The sequence below is a fragment of the Cricetulus griseus genome, chromosome X, assembly GCF_003668045.3.
Source record: "Cricetulus griseus strain 17A/GY chromosome X, alternate assembly CriGri-PICRH-1.0, whole genome shotgun sequence".
NCBI lineage: Eukaryota > Metazoa > Chordata > Mammalia > Rodentia > Cricetidae > Cricetulus > Cricetulus griseus.
Genome location: NC_048604.1, coordinates 36,335,245 through 36,356,768, shown reverse-complemented (window position 1 = coordinate 36,356,768; position 21,524 = coordinate 36,335,245). Strand labels below are relative to the sequence as shown.

Here is a 21,524-nt window from a genome sequence, read left to right as displayed (position 1 = left end):
ACACACACATATGAAACAAAAAATAAAAAAGAATCTATCAAGTTGAGAGTTAGGGGATATGGAAGGGATACGTGAGGGAGTGAAGCTGGGACGAGCAGGAGGAAGGAAAGTAATATTCTGTTTCAATTACAAGCATTATTATTTTTAGAAAAGGAAAAAAATTCTCTCCATATACTGGGTGACAGATAATTCTAAGATAGGATTAGAGTTGCAGGGGCTAGAGAGACGGCTTAGTGGTTAAGAGAATCGTGCTCTTCCAGAGTACCTGAGTTCAGTTCTCAATACCCACATAGTGCGTCACAATAACCTCTAACTCCACTCCTAGGGGAATCTGACTCCCGCAGGCAACAAACATGCAGGCAAAACATCCATATATACAAAACAAAGACAAACACAAACATATTTTCAAAACTTTATAAAGAATCATTTTTTTAAAAGAATAAGAATTGTAATTGATATTTTCTGCACTATAGGAAGATGGAAGTCCGTTATCAGAATTCTCAGACTCTATGAAGATTAAAGTATGCCCAGGAAATGAGGAATTAGAGCTTGACTGTAGTCTCAATGGACAGGGGAAAACACTCAAAGAAACAGGGGCAGAGAGACAGAGGGGGGAGAGAGGAAGAGAGAGGGAGGGAGGGAGAGAGAGATATAGAGAGAGAGGGAGGGAGAGAGAGAGAGAGAGAGAGAGAGAGAGAGAGAGAGAGAGAGAGAGAGAGAGAGAGAGAGAGAGAGAGAGATTTATCCACTTCATGGTTAAATTACCTTAAAATTTTCTTCTGTTAGCCCCTCATTTGTTTTGGAGTTTCTTATCATTGCAGCCACATATCTCTTGACTAAATTTCTGATAACTTCCTGGAATTGAAAAACACAGAGGTATTCAGTTTCCTTTTCAGACTTTCAGGTAAATAAAGAATTTGCTCAGAAAACTCATCTTTGCAATAGGAAATCCTTGCTGGATCTAAAGTGTTTCTGCCAAAAAACTTAAGCTCACTGGGTTAATAAGTCATTGCAACTCTGATGTGCCAGCACCATTAAATCTTCCCCAAAGGAAGAATTTCTACTCAAGCATAAGGTCAGCTTGTATTCAGTGTGTGTGTGTGTGTGTGCGTGTGCGTGTGCGTGTGTGTATGCAGAGAGTAAAATAGTCCTTGAATGCTCATATTCAATATTCATTTCTATGGACTGGATTAAACTTTAATACTTTTAGTGAAATAAGGGATTTTCTCATCATGAAGTTAAGAGTCACTAAGTGAGCTAGTATTTTTGTTTGTTTGTTTGTTTTGTTTTTCGAGACGGTGTTTCTCTGTGTAACCCTGTGTGTCCTGGAACTTATTCTGTAGACCAGACTGGCCCAGAACTCACAGAAATCTGCTTGCCTCTGCCTCCCGAGTGCCAGGATTAAAGGTGTGTACCATCACCACCCATCATGAGCTAGTAATTTTGTAATTAAAACATCTTTTCTTGAAATCAACCTACACTTCACCTTTATAGGGAATGCCTCTATTAGCCCAGGGGTAATGGAATACACATGGTTGCAAGGTTGATATTGATGATGGCTACCACATACTGCAATGTGTCAGGCACTGTAATTTAACTTATTATCATTCCTATTTTACACATGAAGAAGCTGGGGCTTAGTGTTGTTAACTGGCCTCTTCAGGGTCACACTGCTAGGAAATATCAAATGAGATTTCATTTCTACTTCAAGCTGATTCCAAAGCCTATAGTAATAGTTAGCAATTCTGTAGCTACTACTTCTGCTACCCCATGAACTTCAATAAGTCACTGAGATGCCCAGGGAGTGTCCTTTCCTTCTGTTAGTGTGTTTGAAGCAGAAAAAGATGTGATGAATCTTGCCTAGGTTTCACTATCTTCTAAAATTATTAGAGTTGGAGGTGGGTATAGTGAGAGAAGGGTTACCCATGAAATACTGTACTCATTGTTAGGTTATTTACACCTAAGAGGAACAAAATTAAGGAAGCCATTTGTGAAGTATGGTTGAGTTTCCTTTCCTTTAAAACTTGTAGTACATTTTCCTGTCTGGGTTTCTTAAGACAAAGTCTCATATAACCCAAGCTAGTCTTTGAACTTGTTACATAGTTGAGGATAACCTTGAACTTCTGGTCCTCTTGCCTCCATCGCACTCAGTTTATATGGTGTGGGAGATCATACCCAGGGCCTCATGCATGGTAGGCAAGCTCTCTACAAATTGAGATAGATACATCCCCTAATCTGCATTTATTTTTATCTAGAAGATTAAATATAGTCTATTTCTGTGATTTTCAAAGATTACTTTCACTAAGTATCTCACATATTTGTGTATTTGGCTGCCTTCTGGCTGGTCTCATAAGAAGCATACATTTGCTCCTTAGATTAAAGCCATGCTTATAATTTAGAGAGACCTGTATCCTGATGTAAGACTTTACTTCACTGAAGTTACTAATAACTTCCTCTTATTCTATATTTGCTATTTATTATGTATTCCCATTGCTGTATGTGCTTTTTGTTCACAGCAAGTTTTATCCTTCTAATCAGTTAATTTTATTAATTTTAATGGTGTCATAGCTTCCATTCCTGATAAGCTTCTGATGTGTACAAAGATTGTGTCTTGCTTTTTCACAATGATTTCTCTAATGTGTGTTTTAATGCTTGGTATATAATCGGCACTCATTTATTCATTGACTGAGCAACTATATATCCGCTACTTAATCTCAAGGAAGATAGCTTTCTAAGGTATGGATGACTCAAATCCAGACAAGGTAGTGTTAAAACAATATGAGCAGGGTTATAGAGCAGATGACTCCATCCTGATGAATTACTCCAGTCTTGAGTGAATTACAGTCTTTCCAGGGCTCCTAGCCAAGTTAAGTCCAGACACAGCTAGAGTAGAATTTGCATTTCTATTCCACAGAACTGTCTGACAACTATTGTGTTTAGCTCCAGTGGGGAAGTAGTACCTGATAATGTTGATTTTGTATCAGGCTATCAGCATGGCGTTCCTGTAATTCAAAATGGACAGAGAGGTTACAACAGTTGGCCAGCACCCTACCCATTCACCCACCCCAATGATTGGTAAATACTAAGATTGTAGAATGATACTGTGGCTTCTGACAGACAGATAGCAAGAGCATTAGTTGGAATGATTTTACAGTATTTAAGATAGGAACTGTTCTGAAGAGGGGAAAGGAGGAAAACAGTTTTGTGTAAAGAGAAACAGATTTTTTTTTTGTCTTACTGTGAAGCTTCTCAAGTTGTGCCTCCTTCGTCTTCCATCCGGGTCTCTTTTGGGACAGAAGGTTTTGTTGAACCAGTTGCCAAGATAGAGGAATGATTTGGGGCTGGGGATAATGTTGAAAGGTGGTGGCAACGTTCCACCTTCATCAAAGTAACTCATCCAGAGCTTCGTTCTCGCAAACTTCCACTCAATGTCAGCATGATCCTATGAAAGATGCAAGTACAAGGTGGGAGAGACGGGAAACTGTAGCCCCTGTAGTTACTTCTATAAAGGGCAACCTTGAAGTAGCTATAGAAACTCATATTACACATACCCTACAAGTTCAAATTACATCAATACAGCAATCAGTTTTGAGAAATAAATCTTACTGGGTTTGGTGGTGAATACCCCTAAATCTAGCTACTCAGGAAGTTAAGGAGGATCACGAGTTTGCTATATAGTAAGATCCTACCTGAAGATACAAGAAAAGGTGGTAAGGGTGTGACTCAGTGTTAGAGCACTTGATTAGTATGTGTGAAACCCTGGGTCCAGCTACCAGAACTGAAGAGTCAAGAAACAAGAAGGGGGAAGAATGAAGGGAGGCATGGAGGGAGGGGATTATAGAAAGATTATACCGAGGGCTCTTCACTATAGTATAGAATAGTAATAAATGACTGTAAATAACCTAAATATTCAATAGTAGAAGGCTATTTAAATAAATGATGTCCCAGTAACAAAATGGCATACAATCTAACTTTAAAATATAGGTCACACATTATGTATAGAATATATATGAATATGTGCATCATATAAAAAACACAGCAAGTATTGTGTGCAAAGTTCTCACTTAATTCAACTGAAAAATACATATGTACATGTTCTAGACAGGTATGTACTAAACTATAAATCATGATTATTTTCAAGAGGTGGAGATGGGGTTAAGGAAGTTTTTTAGTTTATATTTTTGGGAGGTTAGTGAGAGAACTGTATATTTTTATTATTCAACATCTAAAGCCATGAGCAAACAGAAAAGAAATATTTGTTTCATCTCCAACTGAAGGTTCTTCTGTAAGTTCTTTAGGGCGGCAAGGTCTGTATGTATGTTATCTTTCCCCAAACCAAATTCTCCACCATAGCATCCTACAGCCAGCCTCCAGTTGACAATCACATGGATGTTGTGGAATGTGTGCATGTATTCTTGCACATGTGTGCACATGCGCGTGCAAACACACACACACACACACACACACACACACACACACACACACACCACACCATTAAATAAATGAGTGTAAACACCAAAATCCCTGTAAATTGAGATTTTAAATAAATGAATGTAAAAGACAAAATCTCTGTAAATTGATATTTTCCAAGGAGCTGCTGGACAAGTCAAATGGACTATCTGAAGAGGGTGTGGGCAGGAATCCCAAACCTATTTCACCCCTCCAGTGGCTTCCAGGATGTTGTTTTACATATACCATGGACTGCTTGCTTTCAAGGCTAGGGGAGGGATGATCTATGCTATTAACAGCAAAAAGGCAGCATGGCTTTGAGTTTAAACATTATGATGGTCAAATGCACTGAGTGCTTCTTGATTATCTGTAAAGGACATGCTTGAGATAGAAAGAGAGTTCTGACAAAGAGGGACTCTAAGTTAGTAATTGCCAATGTTAAACTTCTCAGCTGTGTTATGGTAATAGAATATGTGCCACAGCATTTTTAACAAAATGTCATGATATTTGCAACTTTGGAATATTCAGAAAATAATTTAAGGCCTTCCCATTTAAACATTATGTAAAGCTTTATTTATTTCAAGAGCCATGATAATTCGTAATTGATGATTCATATCCATTAACTTTTATCTTAAAATAATGTTAGATAAAGAGTTCCTATTGTAAGAAGTAAAGAAAGATATATGGAATAGAGAAAGATAAAAGCCCAAAGGCAAAAGGTAGAAGGGATAATTTAAGTTAAGAAAAGCTGACTAAAAACAAGCCAAGCTAAGGCTGTTCATTCATAAAAAAAGAATGTCTCCATGTGATTATTTGTGAGCTGGGTGGCAGCCCCCCCAAGAGTAAAGAATAAATTTAAAAAAAAGACTACATCCACTAAATAGCCCTAGCTGCCTTGGAACTGTCTATGTAAACCATGGTATCCTTGAACTCATATAGGTATTCCTGCCTTTGCCTCTTGGTGCTGGGATTAAAGACAAGCACCTCCACACCCAGCTTAAAATCAGCTTCCAAAATGTTTAACAAATAGAAGTTCTATTTTTCTGGAGTACAGCATAATGTTTTGATATATGTATGCATTGTGAAATGATTTAATTAAAATAATTAGCACATCCATCACTTCACATAGTCAACAATTGTGATGAGAACATTTAAGATGCCCCAATCTAATCTTTGGAAACTGCGAGTATGCTATAGCACATGCAACAGGGAAATTAAAAGTACCTTGAAATTAAGGCTACTACTTAGATGACCCTTGAAGAGATTTTTCCCTTAGATTATCTAGGTTGACCAAGTATAATCACAAGGTTGCTTTTTAGTGAATAGAGACAGAGAGGGAGTGACAAATTGATATGAGAGACTCAGCTAGCTATTCTTGCCTTTGAGGGAGGTAGGGTGGTGTTAACCAAAGAATTCAAGAAGTTTCTTGAGGCTGAAAAAGAGATATGGACATGGATTTTCTGCTAGAGCCTTCAGAAAGTTCAGCCAACACCTTGATTTTAGTGGTGGGAAGTGATGGCTGATAGGGTTCATCTTGCTCACTTGCATAGTTGTTGTATTTCATTGTCTGTTGGACTGAGGGACTTAGTTGCTTGTTGGCTATTGACTGGACAATTCTGTTTCCTGTCACATGTTCCAGGGCAGCTCATAGCATTTAAATGTCTTTAACCAGTGAGAGAAGAAAAAAGCCAGTATGTTCCTAGCCTAATTTTGCAGATTCTTTTTTCTCAATTATACCCAGATTTGGAAGAGTATAATTGCCAATTAAATGTTGCATGTTTTTATGGTGTGCAGCATATTTGATATACATATGCACTGTTAAATGAGTTAATTAATCTAATTAATACATCTCTTACTTCATATATCTAAGAGAGAACATTGAAGATGTACTTTCAGTGACTTCAAACATCTAATCTAGTATTATTACTTGTAGTCACCATACTATATATCTCAAAACTAGTTCCTTAGGTCCAGCCCGTGCTCAAGGAAAGAAAATTGCATAAGGAAGTGGTATTCAAAGGGTTCATCTCTGGCACTACCCATCACAACATCATTTCCATATAGCGAAAAACCAAATGACTATGATACTCGGTAGCAAATCTCTCTCTCTCTCTCTCTCTCTCTCTCTCTCTCTCTCTCTCTGTGTGTGTGTGTGTGTGTGTGTGTGTGTGTGTGTGTGTGTGTGTGTGTGTGTGTGTGTGTGTTTCACGTGTACATCTGTGTGTGCATGTGGAGAGTAGAGGTTGATGTTTGGTGTCTTCCTTGGTCACCTTATTTTTTAAGACCAAATGCTCTCTGGGTTCTGGAACTGTCTGATTTGGCTATGTTGGCTGGACAGCAAGGTCCAGAGATTCTTCTGTTTTGATCTCCCCATTTCTAGCACACAGCATTGTGACTTTCATTTGGGTGTTGGATATTAAACCCAGGTTCTCATGTCTGCATGGCACTGAGTCATCCTCCTTAGCCTCAGCAAATCTTTTCTAAGTCAGATGGTTTCCAAATCTTTTAAAAATTCTTCTCTCATATGATACATTCCAACCACAGTATCCCCTCCCTCCACTCCTCCCAATCAGAAGATGGAAAGAGCTCCCATGTTCATGGATCGGTAAGATTAATAAAAATGGCCATTCTATGAAAAGCAATCTACAGATTCAATGAAATCCTCATCAGAATTCCCACACTTTTTTTGTTTTGTTTTGAGACAGGGTTTCTCTGTATTGCTTTGGAGGCTGTCCTGGAGCTCACTCTGTAGACCAGGCTGGCCTTGAACTCACAGAGATCCACCTGCCTCTGCCTCTGTCTCCCGAGTGATGGGATTAAAGGTGTGTGCCACCAACTCCCAGCTCCCCACACAGTTTTTTATAGATCTTAAAAAAGCAATGCTCAGCTTCATATGGAAAAAACAAAAAAACACAAGATAGCTAAAACCATCCTGTACAATAAAAGAACTTCCAGTGGCATCACCACCCCTGCTCTCAAGCTCTACTACAGAGCTATAGTAATAAAAAACGCATGGTTTCTAATACTTCACCTTTGTTATCAGATGACAGAGTGTTGAAAATTTTATTTTATGAAAAATTTATTATATGACAATTTGACACAGAACTCTGAATGAATTGACAATAGCATTATAAAACTATCTTACAGATATAAAAACTATTTCTTAGCATTTACTTTTATTAAAATGAAAATATAATTGATGCTGATTCCTCTTCCTGAATATTATTCAGTATTCATCAATGAATATAATAACTAGTTGGACTAAAAGACCCATTTATATCTTTAAGAAATGCATTTTCAATAAAAATATAATTTTTATGTCTAGTAACTATCAAAATTTGTACAATATATGCATTTTTAACAGTTTCACATTACTTGAATAATTTGAACATTACCTTATGATTACAGGGAGTAAAACTTAAATTTTAGTTCATAGTTTGTCATAACAAATGACAAGGTAATCAAAAAAAGAGCCTCTAAATGTAATAAATGTTGTGGTTATGTGTAATGAAAATAAGAATTCACAGAGAAGGGTCATGGAAACTTTTTGCCCTTCAGAAGGAGTTAAACCGTTTATTTTTAAACATGTGGTTGGTTATACATAACAAATAACTATGGCATTCTGATTCCCTTAGAAATATTTAAATGAGGAATTGAAGGGTTTTATTTTAAGTGTGTGTATACCATATTCCGTAATTTATATCTCATACTACTGTTTAAACTTATTTTATAAAGCTTAGATATCAACCCCCAAATTAAAGGAGGTATGTGATTTTGTTTCTTCAGACTCATCAGTGAGATGACTGCCTGCGAGCCCTTCAGTTGTAAAAAAAAAAAAAAAAAAACTGAAATTATTAAATTTTCAGAAAATTTGATGGATCTTGGAGGGTATAATCTTAAGACTGAGGTGACCAAGTCTCAGAAAGTTAAAAAATGCCTCATGTTCTATTATATGCGGATCCTAACTTACAATGTTTTGAATACATAAATAAGGGGCTGTAAAGCTCCCTAGAGGTTCATGAAAAGAGGACAAAAGAGGTTAAAAACGGGGAGAGATCACATGTGACATAAAAGTAGAAAGGAATCTACCAGAGTTGGTGTGCTCAATGGGAAGAACAAGGAGGAAGAGAAACAAAAACAAATTTTGTTGAAAATGCTATTATACAGCCTGATTCTTTCTAAATTAATAAAAAGTGAAACCCCAAACAAAACAACACACAGACAAGTGCGCTTCATGTGATCTTGAACTGAGAGAGCTTCAACAAATGGACTGTGCATGTATACATGTTCGAGAGTGTGAACATTATATATATTTACACCATCGTACATATTTGAGCACAAGAAAGAATGATGCTATGATGTCTAGAAACCATCTGTTTTACTATTTGTTTGCTTTTGTAATTCCTATGTCAATTCAGCTTTTTTTTTGGGGGGAATGTGTGTTTTATTTTTATTTATTTATTTATTATTTATTTATTTTATTTGTGTGTGTGTGTGTGTGTGTGTGTGCGCGTGTGTGTGTGCCTGTTTTGTTTTGAGGCAGAGTGTTCGTACCTCAGGCTGGCCTCAAACTTCTGAAACTCCTGATCCACTACTCTCAGTCTTCTGGCTTTTTGTACATGTTTGGAAATGTAAGTAGCTATGTCCTTTAAAAAGTAATTTGCTTAATGAAAAAAGAGCAAGAAGGATTTCGTTGGAGGTTTGGAGGGAGAAAGGGGAAGAGATAAATGATGCAATTGTATTATAATCTCAAAATTAAATAGAAAATGTAAAAAAAAGTAATTGGCTACAGGTCTGGGGAGAAATATATTTGCTTTTGGCAAAGACTGCAAATCTGCAATGGGCCACATTATAAGCCCCATTCAGCTTCTCTTGAGTTTAGGAGGGTTTCTGTTGTTCCTCATCGTAGGTACTCCTCTTATAATTTTAGTTAAGCATTTTTTAAAAAAAGATCACAGAACCTATCACTGTCATTCCTTTCCGGAAGTGCTCAGGCAACCTCACATTGGGAATTACCAAAGAAGTTGGGAAGCAACAGAGATGTTATTGCAAATAATTCTTGCACTAGTTTTTTTTTTTTTTCTCATTCATGTATTCTAATCCAATTCACACATGTCCACCTTGGCAGCTTTCAGATCCTGTATTGAGCAAGTAGCATGTTCCGGGCACACCAGTAAATAATAGACCATATGGCATGAGCCACTGGTTAATAAAAAAGGTGAGTAGTTACATGCTGATTTTTGTGAGCAATGTGAAGAGTATAATCTGGTGTATAGGTGTCATTTCCAACCTTGATATCAATTGAATTGCAGGATTATAAATGTGGCTTTTGCTGACACATTTATTTAAACTTCCCTAAAGATATGATGTCCAAGAATGTTTTTCTTTGATCAGTACAGGACTTGTCTTTCACCTATGACAGTCTAATCGTATATTGAGTCTCATCTTGCTAACTTCAAGTGTCTGCTGCTTTATGCCACTCCTCTATGCCTTACTCCCTCAGACTCAACTCTAACTTTGAAACATATTTCAAAAACCAGCCACACCACCACAAACAACGGTCCATCCCTTTCCAACTTACCAAAACTTAGGACTTTTGTGTGCCCATCAATGTGAACTCCATGACACGTAACTTTAATGGTGTGTTCTAATCCAAGTGTGTGCCATGCTTTTTCTTTCAGATCATGATCTCCTGCAGAGCAGGCCAGAGTTTGTATTTGCTTCAGCTCCTTTCGCTGTGTGGACCCAACATACTCTGACTATAGAACATACCCTCTGAGGTTGCTGACTCACTCAGAGTGTAAGCACATGGAGCTGGGTGGAATGAATGTATCTGTTCAATTTCACATTTCTCAACAAATGCAAGCTCAAGGTTGTTTTTCTTACAATCAAAACCATGGGGCCAATTTCTTTACAAGTTCTCGACAGTCTTAAGCACACCCTCAGATCTCCTGCCAGCAGCCATGTTGCTAGCAAATTGGAAAAATTTCTAACATAATGAAGGGGGGGGGCGGGAAACAGCATGAACCCAGGGAGAGCAGAGCTAATAATAACCCTTAAAGAGAAAGGCTGTCTGTCCCCAGGAATCTTTGGCCCTAGGGACAACTCATTGGAGGAATATTTTGGCATCCTTTGCACTAATTATCAATTGTTTCCTTCATTTGAACATAGGACAAGCTCTGTTTCCCCTTGATGTCAAAAGTAACAAAAATTACTGTGACACATACACCCTAAACAGAAATGAGAGTATTCATTTTTTCTGCCATCTCAAGGGATGTCAGTCTCACTCGGAGTTCCTCTTTCTTCTGGTAGAATTGGGGGGTTTGTGTCTTAAGTATTGCTGCTCATCACAATCATGTGGAGCAATGCGGATGTGTGGAACGCAGCAAAAGTTATACATTGTGCCATATAGGGTAAAATGCAATTTATAAGATATTTTAATGATATTCTAGTTTTAACTCTTTCCCCCTCTCTATACCTCTTCACTTTCTTTCCTTTTTTCTTTTCTTTGTTTCTGAGATGGTGTCTTTGTATTCCAGGCTGGCCTGGAACATAACATGTAGTCCAGGCTGGATTCAAATTCACAGAAAACTTCCTGTCATAAGTTTCTCAAGTGGTGAGATTACTAGCATGGTATCCCATGCTGAATATCCATTTTTGTTTCAATTCATTAAAAAACCTAGAATTTTCAAAAATATGGTGTTTAGTGTCTTTCAAGCCCAGACTCTCTCCTTTACCTTACCACAGATGTGCGGTAGTCTAGGAAGGGGTTGACTTCCTGTTCCTCAGCACCCCGCCAGCCTCTCCTATCTGAGGTTTCTAGGTGGTTAGAATGAACTGTTCATTTTGAAGCCTGCTGGGTATTAGTTTGAATGGTTTATTGACCTCAAATGAAGTTCCCGGGCCCAGCTGCAAAACATAAGGGGCAGAAAACTTTCCAGCTCTAACTTACTGACCACTCATTGCCCACAACATCCTTTGCAGTCTAGTACTGATGTGCTATGATAGCCTATTTTAGCCTTTCAAACTACATGAGTGGTTGTAGCAATGGGTCTAATAAGTGGCCACTGTGTCTCTGCCTAGACCTCATGAAACTACTGGTCAGCATGTTCCCTGGCTCTGGTCACTAGGCTGTTTTGAGAGAGACTGTCTCGATACACAACACAGGATGGCCTTGAACTCACCCTCCTCCTTATTTCACCTACCTAGTGCTGGGGTTACAGTTGTGTGTCATCATGTCCAGAAAGAAATTTTTAAAAATTGTTATCCTTTGACAAATCTCTCTCTCTCTCTCTCTCTCTCTCTCTCTCTCTCTCTCTCTCTCTCTAATACATTCTGGTCACACTCATGCCTCCACCCTGTCTTGTCCTTCTCTCACCTCCCACTAGGTTCTCATCCCACTTTCACGCCTTTTAGTTTTGATTTTTCTTTTGCTTTGTGAGCAAATGGGTGTGAAATTATCCAATGGAGCATGGGTAACTTGCCAGTGGCTACATCACCAAAGACAATGGCTCTCATGTGCAATTCTGTGAAGAAGGAAGGGCTGAACAAGCTTACCACATGGGTTCAGGCATGTCTCAACATTTACAAGATTGCCAAAGACATATGCAAGTGTGCTTCCCAAAGTATACATCACTGTTTTAATTAAGTATATATGATTTGTGTATTATTGGCACAAGGGATTAAAAACAGGGACTATTTATTGTCATGAAATCTAAAATTGAGGCAGTTTCTCTTCCAGTTAGATAATTCCCCTTCCATTGCTGAGGAAGTCATTGATCTCCAAGCATGAAACACTTTTAAGAAATATAAATCCACTTATCTAGTTTTTTTAAAACAGGGTTGAAAAATTATAAATCAGGGATTGCTCAAAGCTTTTTCTATCAATTCAAAAATGTATTTACTTAGGACTTACTATATGCTGGGTTTTTCCTAAGCAACAGTGGAATATGAAGAAAAACATAAACCACAACCCCTAGTCATGGAGTGCTCTTTGGTCTACAAAGATTGAAAAGACATGTATTTTGAAATCAGCTGAGTAGTTGGAAAACTGGTTACTTGATTTTTTATATACTACAAGATAAGAATATTTGTCTTACATTTTTTGTCTTACATTTTAATGTAATCAAAAATCAAAGGAATACTATTTTGCCACTTGAGATTTATGGGAATTTTTGTGTCCATAAATAAAAAAAACTACTGGCATACGGCCATGCCCATTAGCTTATGTGTTGCCTTTGGCTACTTTTGTGTTATGACAAAAGAATTGAGTAGTTGAGACAGAACTTATGGTCTACAAAGCCTAAACCATTTACTAACTAGCCCTTTACAGGAAAGGTCATTGCAATGGTTAATATTGTCAATTTGATAGGACACGGAGTCAATAAGGACATAAGCCTCTGGGTATGTCTGTAAAGGAAATTCTAGATTAGGTTAACTAAGACAAGAAGACCAAACTTAATATGGGAAGCACCAGTCCTTGGGCTGGGGTCCTAGACTAAATAAAAGGTCAAAGTGAATTGAGTACCAGCACTCATCATTCTCTGCTTACCAACCACAGGTACAATGTCCTTGTCTACATGATGGATCCCAAATAAATACTTCCTTGAGTTACTTTTATAGGGTGTTGTGGTTTGAAAGAAAATGGCCCCCAAAGGGAGTGGCACTATTAGGAGTTGTGGCCTTGTTGAAGTGTGGCCTTTTTGGAGGAAGCTTGTTACTGTGGAGGCTGGCTTTGAGGTATCTTTCATTCAAGCTTCTCTCAGCTCCTTCTCCAGCACCATGTCTGCCTGCATACTGCCATGCTCTGCCATGATGATGATGGACTGGACCACTGAACTGTATGCTAGCCCCAATGTTTTCCATTATAAGAGTTGCCATGGTCACAGTATCTCTTTACAGCTATAGAAACCAGGTATTTTGTCAAAATATGACAAGTAATTAACGCAGTCACTAACCCCTGGCAAGAGGATAATAAGATAAATTTTGATCAGCTTTGTCAAAAAATGTTCCATGCTTCAAAATATTCTGCTTCTCTAGGCACTAAAAAAATCATTCCTTTACTCATGTTTCAAATACAGTTAAATTCTTTTAAATTTATTCTTATATGTATTTGGTTGTTTTTGCCTGCCATGTATGTCTGTACACCATGTGACTGCCTGGTGACTGTGGAGGCAAGACAGGATGTCAGATCCCCTGAGACTGGAGTTACAAATGGTTGTGAGCTATCATGTGGTGCTGGGAATTGAACCCAGGTCCTCTGGAAGAGCAGTCAGTGTTCTTAACTGCTGAGCCATCTCTTCAGTCCTCAAACACATTTGAAAATGAGGGCTTACAATATTCTGGAACATGTGTTCCCATTAGAATGGAGACCCTCGGCCTTATCAAGTCTCTGCATGAATCAGTTTGCCTGTATAAAATGGATGAAAGAGGTACTGTGAGCAAAACCCCATGGCATTATCTCCTAGAAGATCCACCAGGCAGTATATTTTAGATCCAGGCCCTGGACATTGGATGGAGTGAGTTGAAAGTGTTTTAAAGTCATTAATTCAAATCTTCTTTAATAACTGTTGGTTTCTCAATGAGTGAAGAAGCCTACAATGCTTTCTTTTCTTCCCCTCTTCGAGATTTCTGATGTGCTACAATTTTTAGGAAAGACTTTAAGATAACTGTGTTTCTCATCAAGTCTTTGTTATCCAGGAAAGAGTGGGAGGAGAGCAAAGGACAACAGAACTTTGTGGTGAAAACAAAGACATGAAGGAAGAGAGAAGGCTGGGAATGTAGGGAAGAAGGAGAGAGGGGGTGTTAGTTGTTATTTTCTTATTTTCCCCTCGAATTTCCCCTAGTCACTCTTTAATAAAACAGCAGATTTATCTTGGACTATGCTCAGTTGATGGCCCTGGGAGGGCTGTTCTTTTCTGGGAGTAACAGGGGTAGAGTGGATCTGAGGGAGAAAGTAGATGAGAGGCAAGTCTGGGGGGAGTGGAGGGAGGGGAAGCTGTGGTTGGCATGTATTGTATGAGAGAAGAATAAATAAAAACAATAAAAAAGCCTAGCAGATTTGCCATAAAAGCTGAGGCAATATAAACCTGCTGTATCTCAAGTAAATGTCAGACATCATCCCTCATGTTCCTCTGAGTATTTTGGCTCCTGTGTTGTCAACACTCCCTGCCCATTTTACTGCCTGTGTTCAGGAAGGCTATGGCATTGGGCTCTGATGATCACAGAAGAGAAAGGTTTTTGTTTTTTGTTTTCAAGAAGAAGTTTCTCTGTGTTGCTTTGGCTGTTCTGAAACTCGTTCTGTAGACCAGGCTGGTCTGGAACTCAGAGATCCACCTGCCTCTGCTTCCCAAGTGCTGGGATTAAAGACGTGCACCATCTCTGATGGGGCCCAAGAAAAGCTTCCTTAAGTGTCAACTCAGACCCCACATTTAATGTTTTCTAAATCTGTTTTAAAATGTGTTTGTCTATCCACGGAGGCCAGAAGAGGTCATCCTGGAGTTGGGTCATAGGCATTTGTGAGCTGTTTGACATGGTTACAGGGAACCCATTTTGGATCCTCTGCAAAAGCAGCAAGACTCCTAGAACTGCTGAGCTATGTTCTCAATTCTGTTTTAAATCCCAAACAGAAGCTCGATTTGTGGTCTGTAAGCTGAGCACATGGGAGGAATAGGCAGGGGGCAAGGCTTGTCTGTAGGAGCAACACAGTGAGTTCCTGTCTCAAAAATTGAATCAAAAAGCGAGCAGACAAAAAGAAAATCTCAGGCCAATCAGAAGTAAGAGTATTTGTATCATTTGTTGTTCTAGTCAAAAGATTTGTGGCATTTAAAACAAGGACTGTGAGAAGTCACAATCCTTGGCAATGACCTCTGGGTCATCGGCACTGGAATTGTCTACAAATGTAGTTTGTAACTTTTGAAGAGAACATCCTGAGACCAATTTTTCTACTTTGCAACAGGGAGCAATTCTTTCTGCATCTCAGCCTGGAACTCGTTTGAAATGCTGACTAGTAGTTGTTAATGTACATAGAGGCTGCTGGCATCTTTGGCTTGTGAACTGATATTTCTTGTGTCACCAATACCCCTTTTCTTGCTGGTTTCCTTCCCCATACTTCCTGGGACCCTTAGGGGGAGACATTTTGGCTAACTGCTAATAGGCATGGTCAGTTCTGTTTCTGTTAGACGGACCCAAGATGGGAATCTTTATGGGGATTGTTTATGCTTCTGATGAACACCCGGGACAGGCATCCTGTGGGATAATGGAGAAGCAGCTCAGGTATCTACCCTGTTAGGTTGCCTTTTAACAGCAGGAAAGGAAATGACCTGGGTTTATGTGTATTCCTCCCATTCTTCCTTGTTCCTCGGTCAGTCACTAACACCCTTAGCACGAAGCAGCAAGCATCACAGGCCACAATTGCAGTTGGAAACAGAGTTTGGAGCTCAACAGAATCCTGCTACCATGTGTTGTGAGAATTTCAAGGTGAATTGCTTTGGTCCCCAGCAGATAGGCACCCTAGCAGACAAAATCTGAGGCCAGGGAGCAGTAAGACGAGGAAAATGTTGTTCCTAAGTTAGACCACCAGGGGGAGAGCCAAACCAGGCCCAGGCAGAGAGTGGCAGTCTGAGCAGTGAGCAGCTTCTGCTAACTACATCCTTTGTTGAGAGTGCTGCAACTCCCAGTCTTGGAGCAGCAGGGTGGGCAGTTCATTTACTAGTGTGGGTATAATTTCAAGAGAAGTTTTAAGCATGTAAGATCTGTTTGGGAAAGAAACAGGCAGAGGGGCTGAGGTGTTCCAAGGCAGGATGTGTGAGATAATGAGTCCTTGTCATGAATTTGGCGTCCTGTTTATTCTCTGTGGCTATCGGCTGGTGTTTTTTTTTTTTGTTTTTGTTTTTTTCTTCTTGTTGTTGTTGTTTTTGACAGAATTTTTTTCAGACAGGTCTCACTATGCAGCTTTGGTTGGCTGGGAACTTGCTGTGTTGACCAGGCTGACCTTGAACTCACCAAGATCTGACTGCCACCTGAAGATTGGGATTAAAGGTGTGAGCCATAGGTTAGAGAGGCTCAGTCACTACATTAGCAGCAGCACTTCTTGTTTTATTTCAGAGGCCCCATGTTCTATTCCTAGCCGTTAACAACTGTCTGTAACTCCAGTAACTCCTTTCCCAGCCCCAGAGGAAACCAGTCATGCACATACTGCACAGACTTGCAGGCAAAACCCACACACATAAAACCAAAAGGATAAATGAGTCTTAAAAAGGAAAGATGCTGAGCCACCATAGCTGGCCAGTTGTCTGACAGAAATAAAGACAGGGTGCAAGGGAAAGTATTTGCTTGACTTCTGGTAGACACCTTAAAGGAGAAAACAAAGCCAGGGGTGCAGGTGTGCTAATGAGCATATAGGTTTAGCAAAGAGGACAGTGCAGAAACAAGGCAAGTCTCCATACAGGATCCCTTTGGTTAGCACCCTGGAGACAGCGAGTCAGTCAGCCAAGGTGAAGGAGGGGTGAGGTTAGATAGAAGCTAAGTATCCTATGTGTATCAGCATCTTTGAATTAGGATGCAGGCCAAAGGGAGGAGGTATGATATTGTTGTTACTTTGGTTCAGGAGACCTTACTGAGAATTTCTCCTTGGCTATCATCAAAACGGAAACTAAAGACAAGAAATAACAAATGATGGTGTGGAGAAAAAAAAATGAATTCCCATGCAGTGTTGATAGGAATGAAAATTAGCATAGCCATTATGGAGAACAATATGGAGGCTCCTCAACAAAAAGAAAAATAGAATTCATAATATCCAGCTGTCTCACTTCTGGACATACATGCAAAGGAAATGAAATCAGCATACCAAAAGGATATGTGCTTTCAGATGTTCCTTGTGGCATTATCACAATAGCTAAAATATAGAATCAACCTAGGTGCCTATCAACCCATGAATGGCTGAAGAAAATGTGGTGAATATGCACAATGGAGTGTTATTCTGCCATCAAGAAAATGAAAACCTTTTCTTTTGCAACAAAATCGATGGAAATGTGGGACATTATGTTAGGTGAAATAAGCCAGATTTAGAAATACAAGTAGAACATACTCTCTTTCACAAGTGCTTGCTGTTGAAGAAAGGCTGGCTTAAATGCCGATTAGTGATTGCTAGACTTGGAGGAAGGGTAGGCTAGATAGAGACAGAGGCTGGATTTGTATAGTGTATGCTGCATGCATGCAATGAAATAGCATGTAAAACTCACTAATGTGTATAACCTAAAGCATGTTAACTAGAAAAGAAACAAAGTGTGCCTCCTTAGACAAGTCACCCCAGTCTCTTTGCCTCAGTTTGCTCATTTACAAAATGAAATAAATAATAATACCTCATAAAGTGAGTGTTATGGTTTAATGAGATAATATGCACTGAATGTGTTTATGTAATATGTGGCCCGTGGGTGAATGGTGGTCACTAATAATAATTATAGTGATGGGCTGGAGAGATGGCTCAGAGGCTAAGAGCACTGACTGCTCTTCCAGAGGTCCTGAGTTCAATTTCCGGCAACCACATGGTGGCTCACAACCATCCATTATGAGATCTGGTGCCCTCTTCTGATGTGCAGATAATCATGGAAGCAGAATGTTGTATACATAATAAATAAATAAAATATTTAAAAAATAATTATAGTGATAACAGAAAATAATTGTTTCACTGCCTGGCAATTGATAAAGGCATGCCCATATGCCAGTTATTATTATACATTTTTATGGTAACTACTGAACTTTGACATCTTAGAAAAACCCTAACCTCTTTGCTTTGGCTAAAGATGGAAAATGGAACTTGTTCATGTCAGACAGTTAGCTCAGGGCTCTGGGAAGCGTCGTCTTAGGTAGTAGTAATAGGGCTCAGAATGAAGATGTAAGGAGCCTGACAAAGCAAGCTCATCTCCCTTTATTATTGTTGTACAGATAGGCTCTAGAGCTTTGACGTAGCTCCTAGATCCACTAGTCTTCTCCATGTTTCTCTGCAGTGTGCCAGAACATTCCCCAATTGGGGAGAAGAGAACTGCATTCATGTTTGATAGGTTTCACAGGGAATCAAAGCACGAAAGGCAGAAAGGAGTAAACACTGGGCCACTCTCGGCTTGTGTGCAAGCTATTTCCTGGCCAGAGAGGAGAGCTTAACCCTGCAGCCACGTTTCTGTCTTTCAAAATTTGAGCCCTACTTCAAAGTCAGATTGACATTTACCTTCTCTATATACCTCATAACAGTGCAGTCAAATGGTCCTGGCTAGACTACAACTGAATGAATAGGTATCGCTCTTAAGTTTTTCAAACTTTGAAGACATAATACAAGCACTGATTATGCAGGGGATGGGAAGGTGAGTAGTTGAACAAGGGACACTAAGGCAAGTCAGCGTTGAGCAACTTGTTTCTCTTGCTCTAGAGTTTGAAAGGCAACATGAAGAGGTAGTGTTAGCACAGCCCAATGACTGGGGCTCCCTGACAAGACCTAGATGGAAGATGAGGCCAAGGAGAGTGGTGATGCCTTGGAAATTCCTGGATGTAAGTCTCACAGAAGACACAGCAGTTTCTAGAAGTGCCACCACCTTCATCCTAATTTATCAAACCTATCTACAAGACAAATGGAAAGACATTGTACTTGTTTAGTATTTCTCTTGGTTCAGGAAATGGATCAGAGTAAGAAGCAAATGAAAGTGTGTGTGTTTCAGTATTAGAGATTGCCCAAAGCCTCAAACATGCTAAGCAAATGCTCCACTATGGCACCACATCACATGAGAAAGGCCTATGTTTTACATGAAAGTCAAGTGAGGTAAAAATAGGTCAAGTCGGCCTAAGCCACACTACATGGCTGTCCAGGTTTCAAACCCAGGTAGTCAGAGTATTGTTGGGCCCATGCGTTTGGTACTAACTGCTGCTATACTCAGATTGATAGTTCCCTTGTTTCCCTTACTCATGTCAGACTTTCCATTTCTACTTCAAGCTCCCTGATGGCCTGGGCTGTATTTTATATACCTTCTCCAGAACTGACCAGAAATAGTGAGTTTCTGATGGAAATGGAATACTAACAGGCATTTACCCATTCTACATTACCCAAGGGAGGGAATACTTTCTATTTATTTGATGGATGGGCATGTCTGTTTTGTCCTTTATGAAATGTGGCAGGCCCTGATCAGGTCCCCCAGGGTGGTTTGGCATCAGAGAAAAGCAGAAACCAAGGTGAGAAAAATTCAGTCTCTATATTGCTTGAGGGCTTCCCACAGGGAGCCAGGTGGCAATCTCAAGTGGCACTGCCACAACCTCACGCATTTCCTAATACAGCTTGAGATGAACAAGGCCTTCGTCTACACTACAGGGGCTACACTGCTGCTTAGATTCAGTCCAGCTTTGAGAGTTTGGACTTTCTGGTGGCACTGAAGGCTGGTGTGATTTATGTTGCCTTCTGTTTTCTTAAGAAATAACACTTTGAAAGCTGAGCCAGACATGGGATTTTTATCCTAGAAGAATTCAGACCAAATAGTAGGTCCGTCATAACCCTGATGATGAAAATAAAATCTTTCACCACTAGAACTTGTTGGGCTGGGGAGATTGGATAGTTTGGCGCTGAGACACAACTAGGTAAAGACTGACATGGAGACCATTCCTATGGAGGGATACTCTCTCAGCCTAGATACATGGGGGAGGGCCTAGCTCCTGCCCCAAATGATGTGACAGACTTTGATGATTCCCCCATGGGAGGCCTCATCCTCTCTGAGGAGTGGATGAGGGGTGGGATGCGGAGATGGTGTGGGGAATAGGAGGATGGGAGGGAGAAGGACCTGGGGTTGATATGTAAAATAAGATTATTTGTAATTTAAATGAAAATTAATGATAAAAATGAATGACTGTGCTGTAGTTGTATTTTTTGAATTTTGGATTTATTTATGTGTATGAATGTGTCTACATATATTATATGTATGTGTATCACATGTGTGCCTGGTGCTTACAGTAGTCAGAAGAGGGCATTGGATCTTCTGGACCTGGAATTGCAGACAGATGTGAGTCACTATAACTGAGTCCTTTGCGAGAGCAATCAGTGCTCTTAACCACTGTGTCATTTCTCTAGCTTGAACACTATGGTTCTTGTAGAGCGCATACATCTCAAAACAGGGGTTATGGGACAATGTGGTAGGTCTAGGTGTAGATTTTAGCTTTTACACTATCCTAATTAAATTTCAGACTGGCCCAATGACTAGCATATTATGAACAATGACTAAAATAATAAGGCAGAAACCAAAATAATCACATTTCTTTATATGACTTCTGGGCCATGGACACTTGAATGATCCACAAATATAGTTTTTAACTAAAAAGAGAACACTAGGCCTTCAGGAAGGCCTAGTTTTCAACAAGGGGCAATCCTTTCTGAATCTCAGCCCAGAACTCTTTTGAATACAAATATAGCAATTTTTCTGAATCTCTAGAGTGTCCACTGGTAGTTGTTATTTTATATGGAGACTGCTGGTATCTTTGACTTGGGAACTGCTGCCCATATCTGAGCCTTTGCAAAAACCATAATGATGGTAACATTTCCTTTGCCTCTAATGGCTTTTTCTTGTTGGTGTCTTTTATGAGTCTTCCTCAGATACACACATTGCCCTCATGGAACCTCTCATTGCTTCCCTGATCTCAGGAAGAGACAGGACCTATACATTTAAACTGTCATAGGTGACTAACTAACAGTACAAGTGCCATTTGTTTCACAACAGGGAACAAAATATTAAGGGCAGAAATACATGGACCACATGGCAATAACTAACTCTGAATGCTGGCATTTTATGATAACTTTATGTGTGTTTTCGCATTTGTACATTTTTTCTTGTTTAGATTCAACTGACTATTAAAGAAGACCACCTCACCAGAATCTGTTAATCCTTCTTTAAGCACTGATAAAGAGCTCAATTTTTTTCTGGGATAGCTCTTAGCTGCTGCTCTTAACCTTTGAACTAGAATAAACACTGGGTAATTTCTCAGTAACATTTGCTGACAACCAAATTCCTACCAAGGCTGAGGCAGCCTGTGACACCCTTTGAAGGAGA

At 39.4% G+C, this 21,524-nt stretch overlaps 1 protein-coding gene across 1 annotated transcript in view; it reads right to left on the bottom strand.

Annotated features, from left to right (window-relative positions):
• Positions 1-21,524, bottom strand: part of Trpc5 (transient receptor potential cation channel subfamily C member 5) — a 124,190-nt gene that overhangs the window by 2,396 nt on the left and 100,270 nt on the right. Inside the window, exons 7-9 of the mRNA XM_027433596.2 lie at positions 3,239-3,442; positions 2,961-3,002; positions 766-855 (exon numbers count right to left, since the gene is read on the bottom strand). Of these exons, the coding sequence (XP_027289397.1) occupies positions 766-855; positions 2,961-3,002; positions 3,239-3,442 (336 nt within the window). The remainder of the gene's footprint in view (positions 1-765; positions 856-2,960; positions 3,003-3,238; positions 3,443-21,524) is intronic.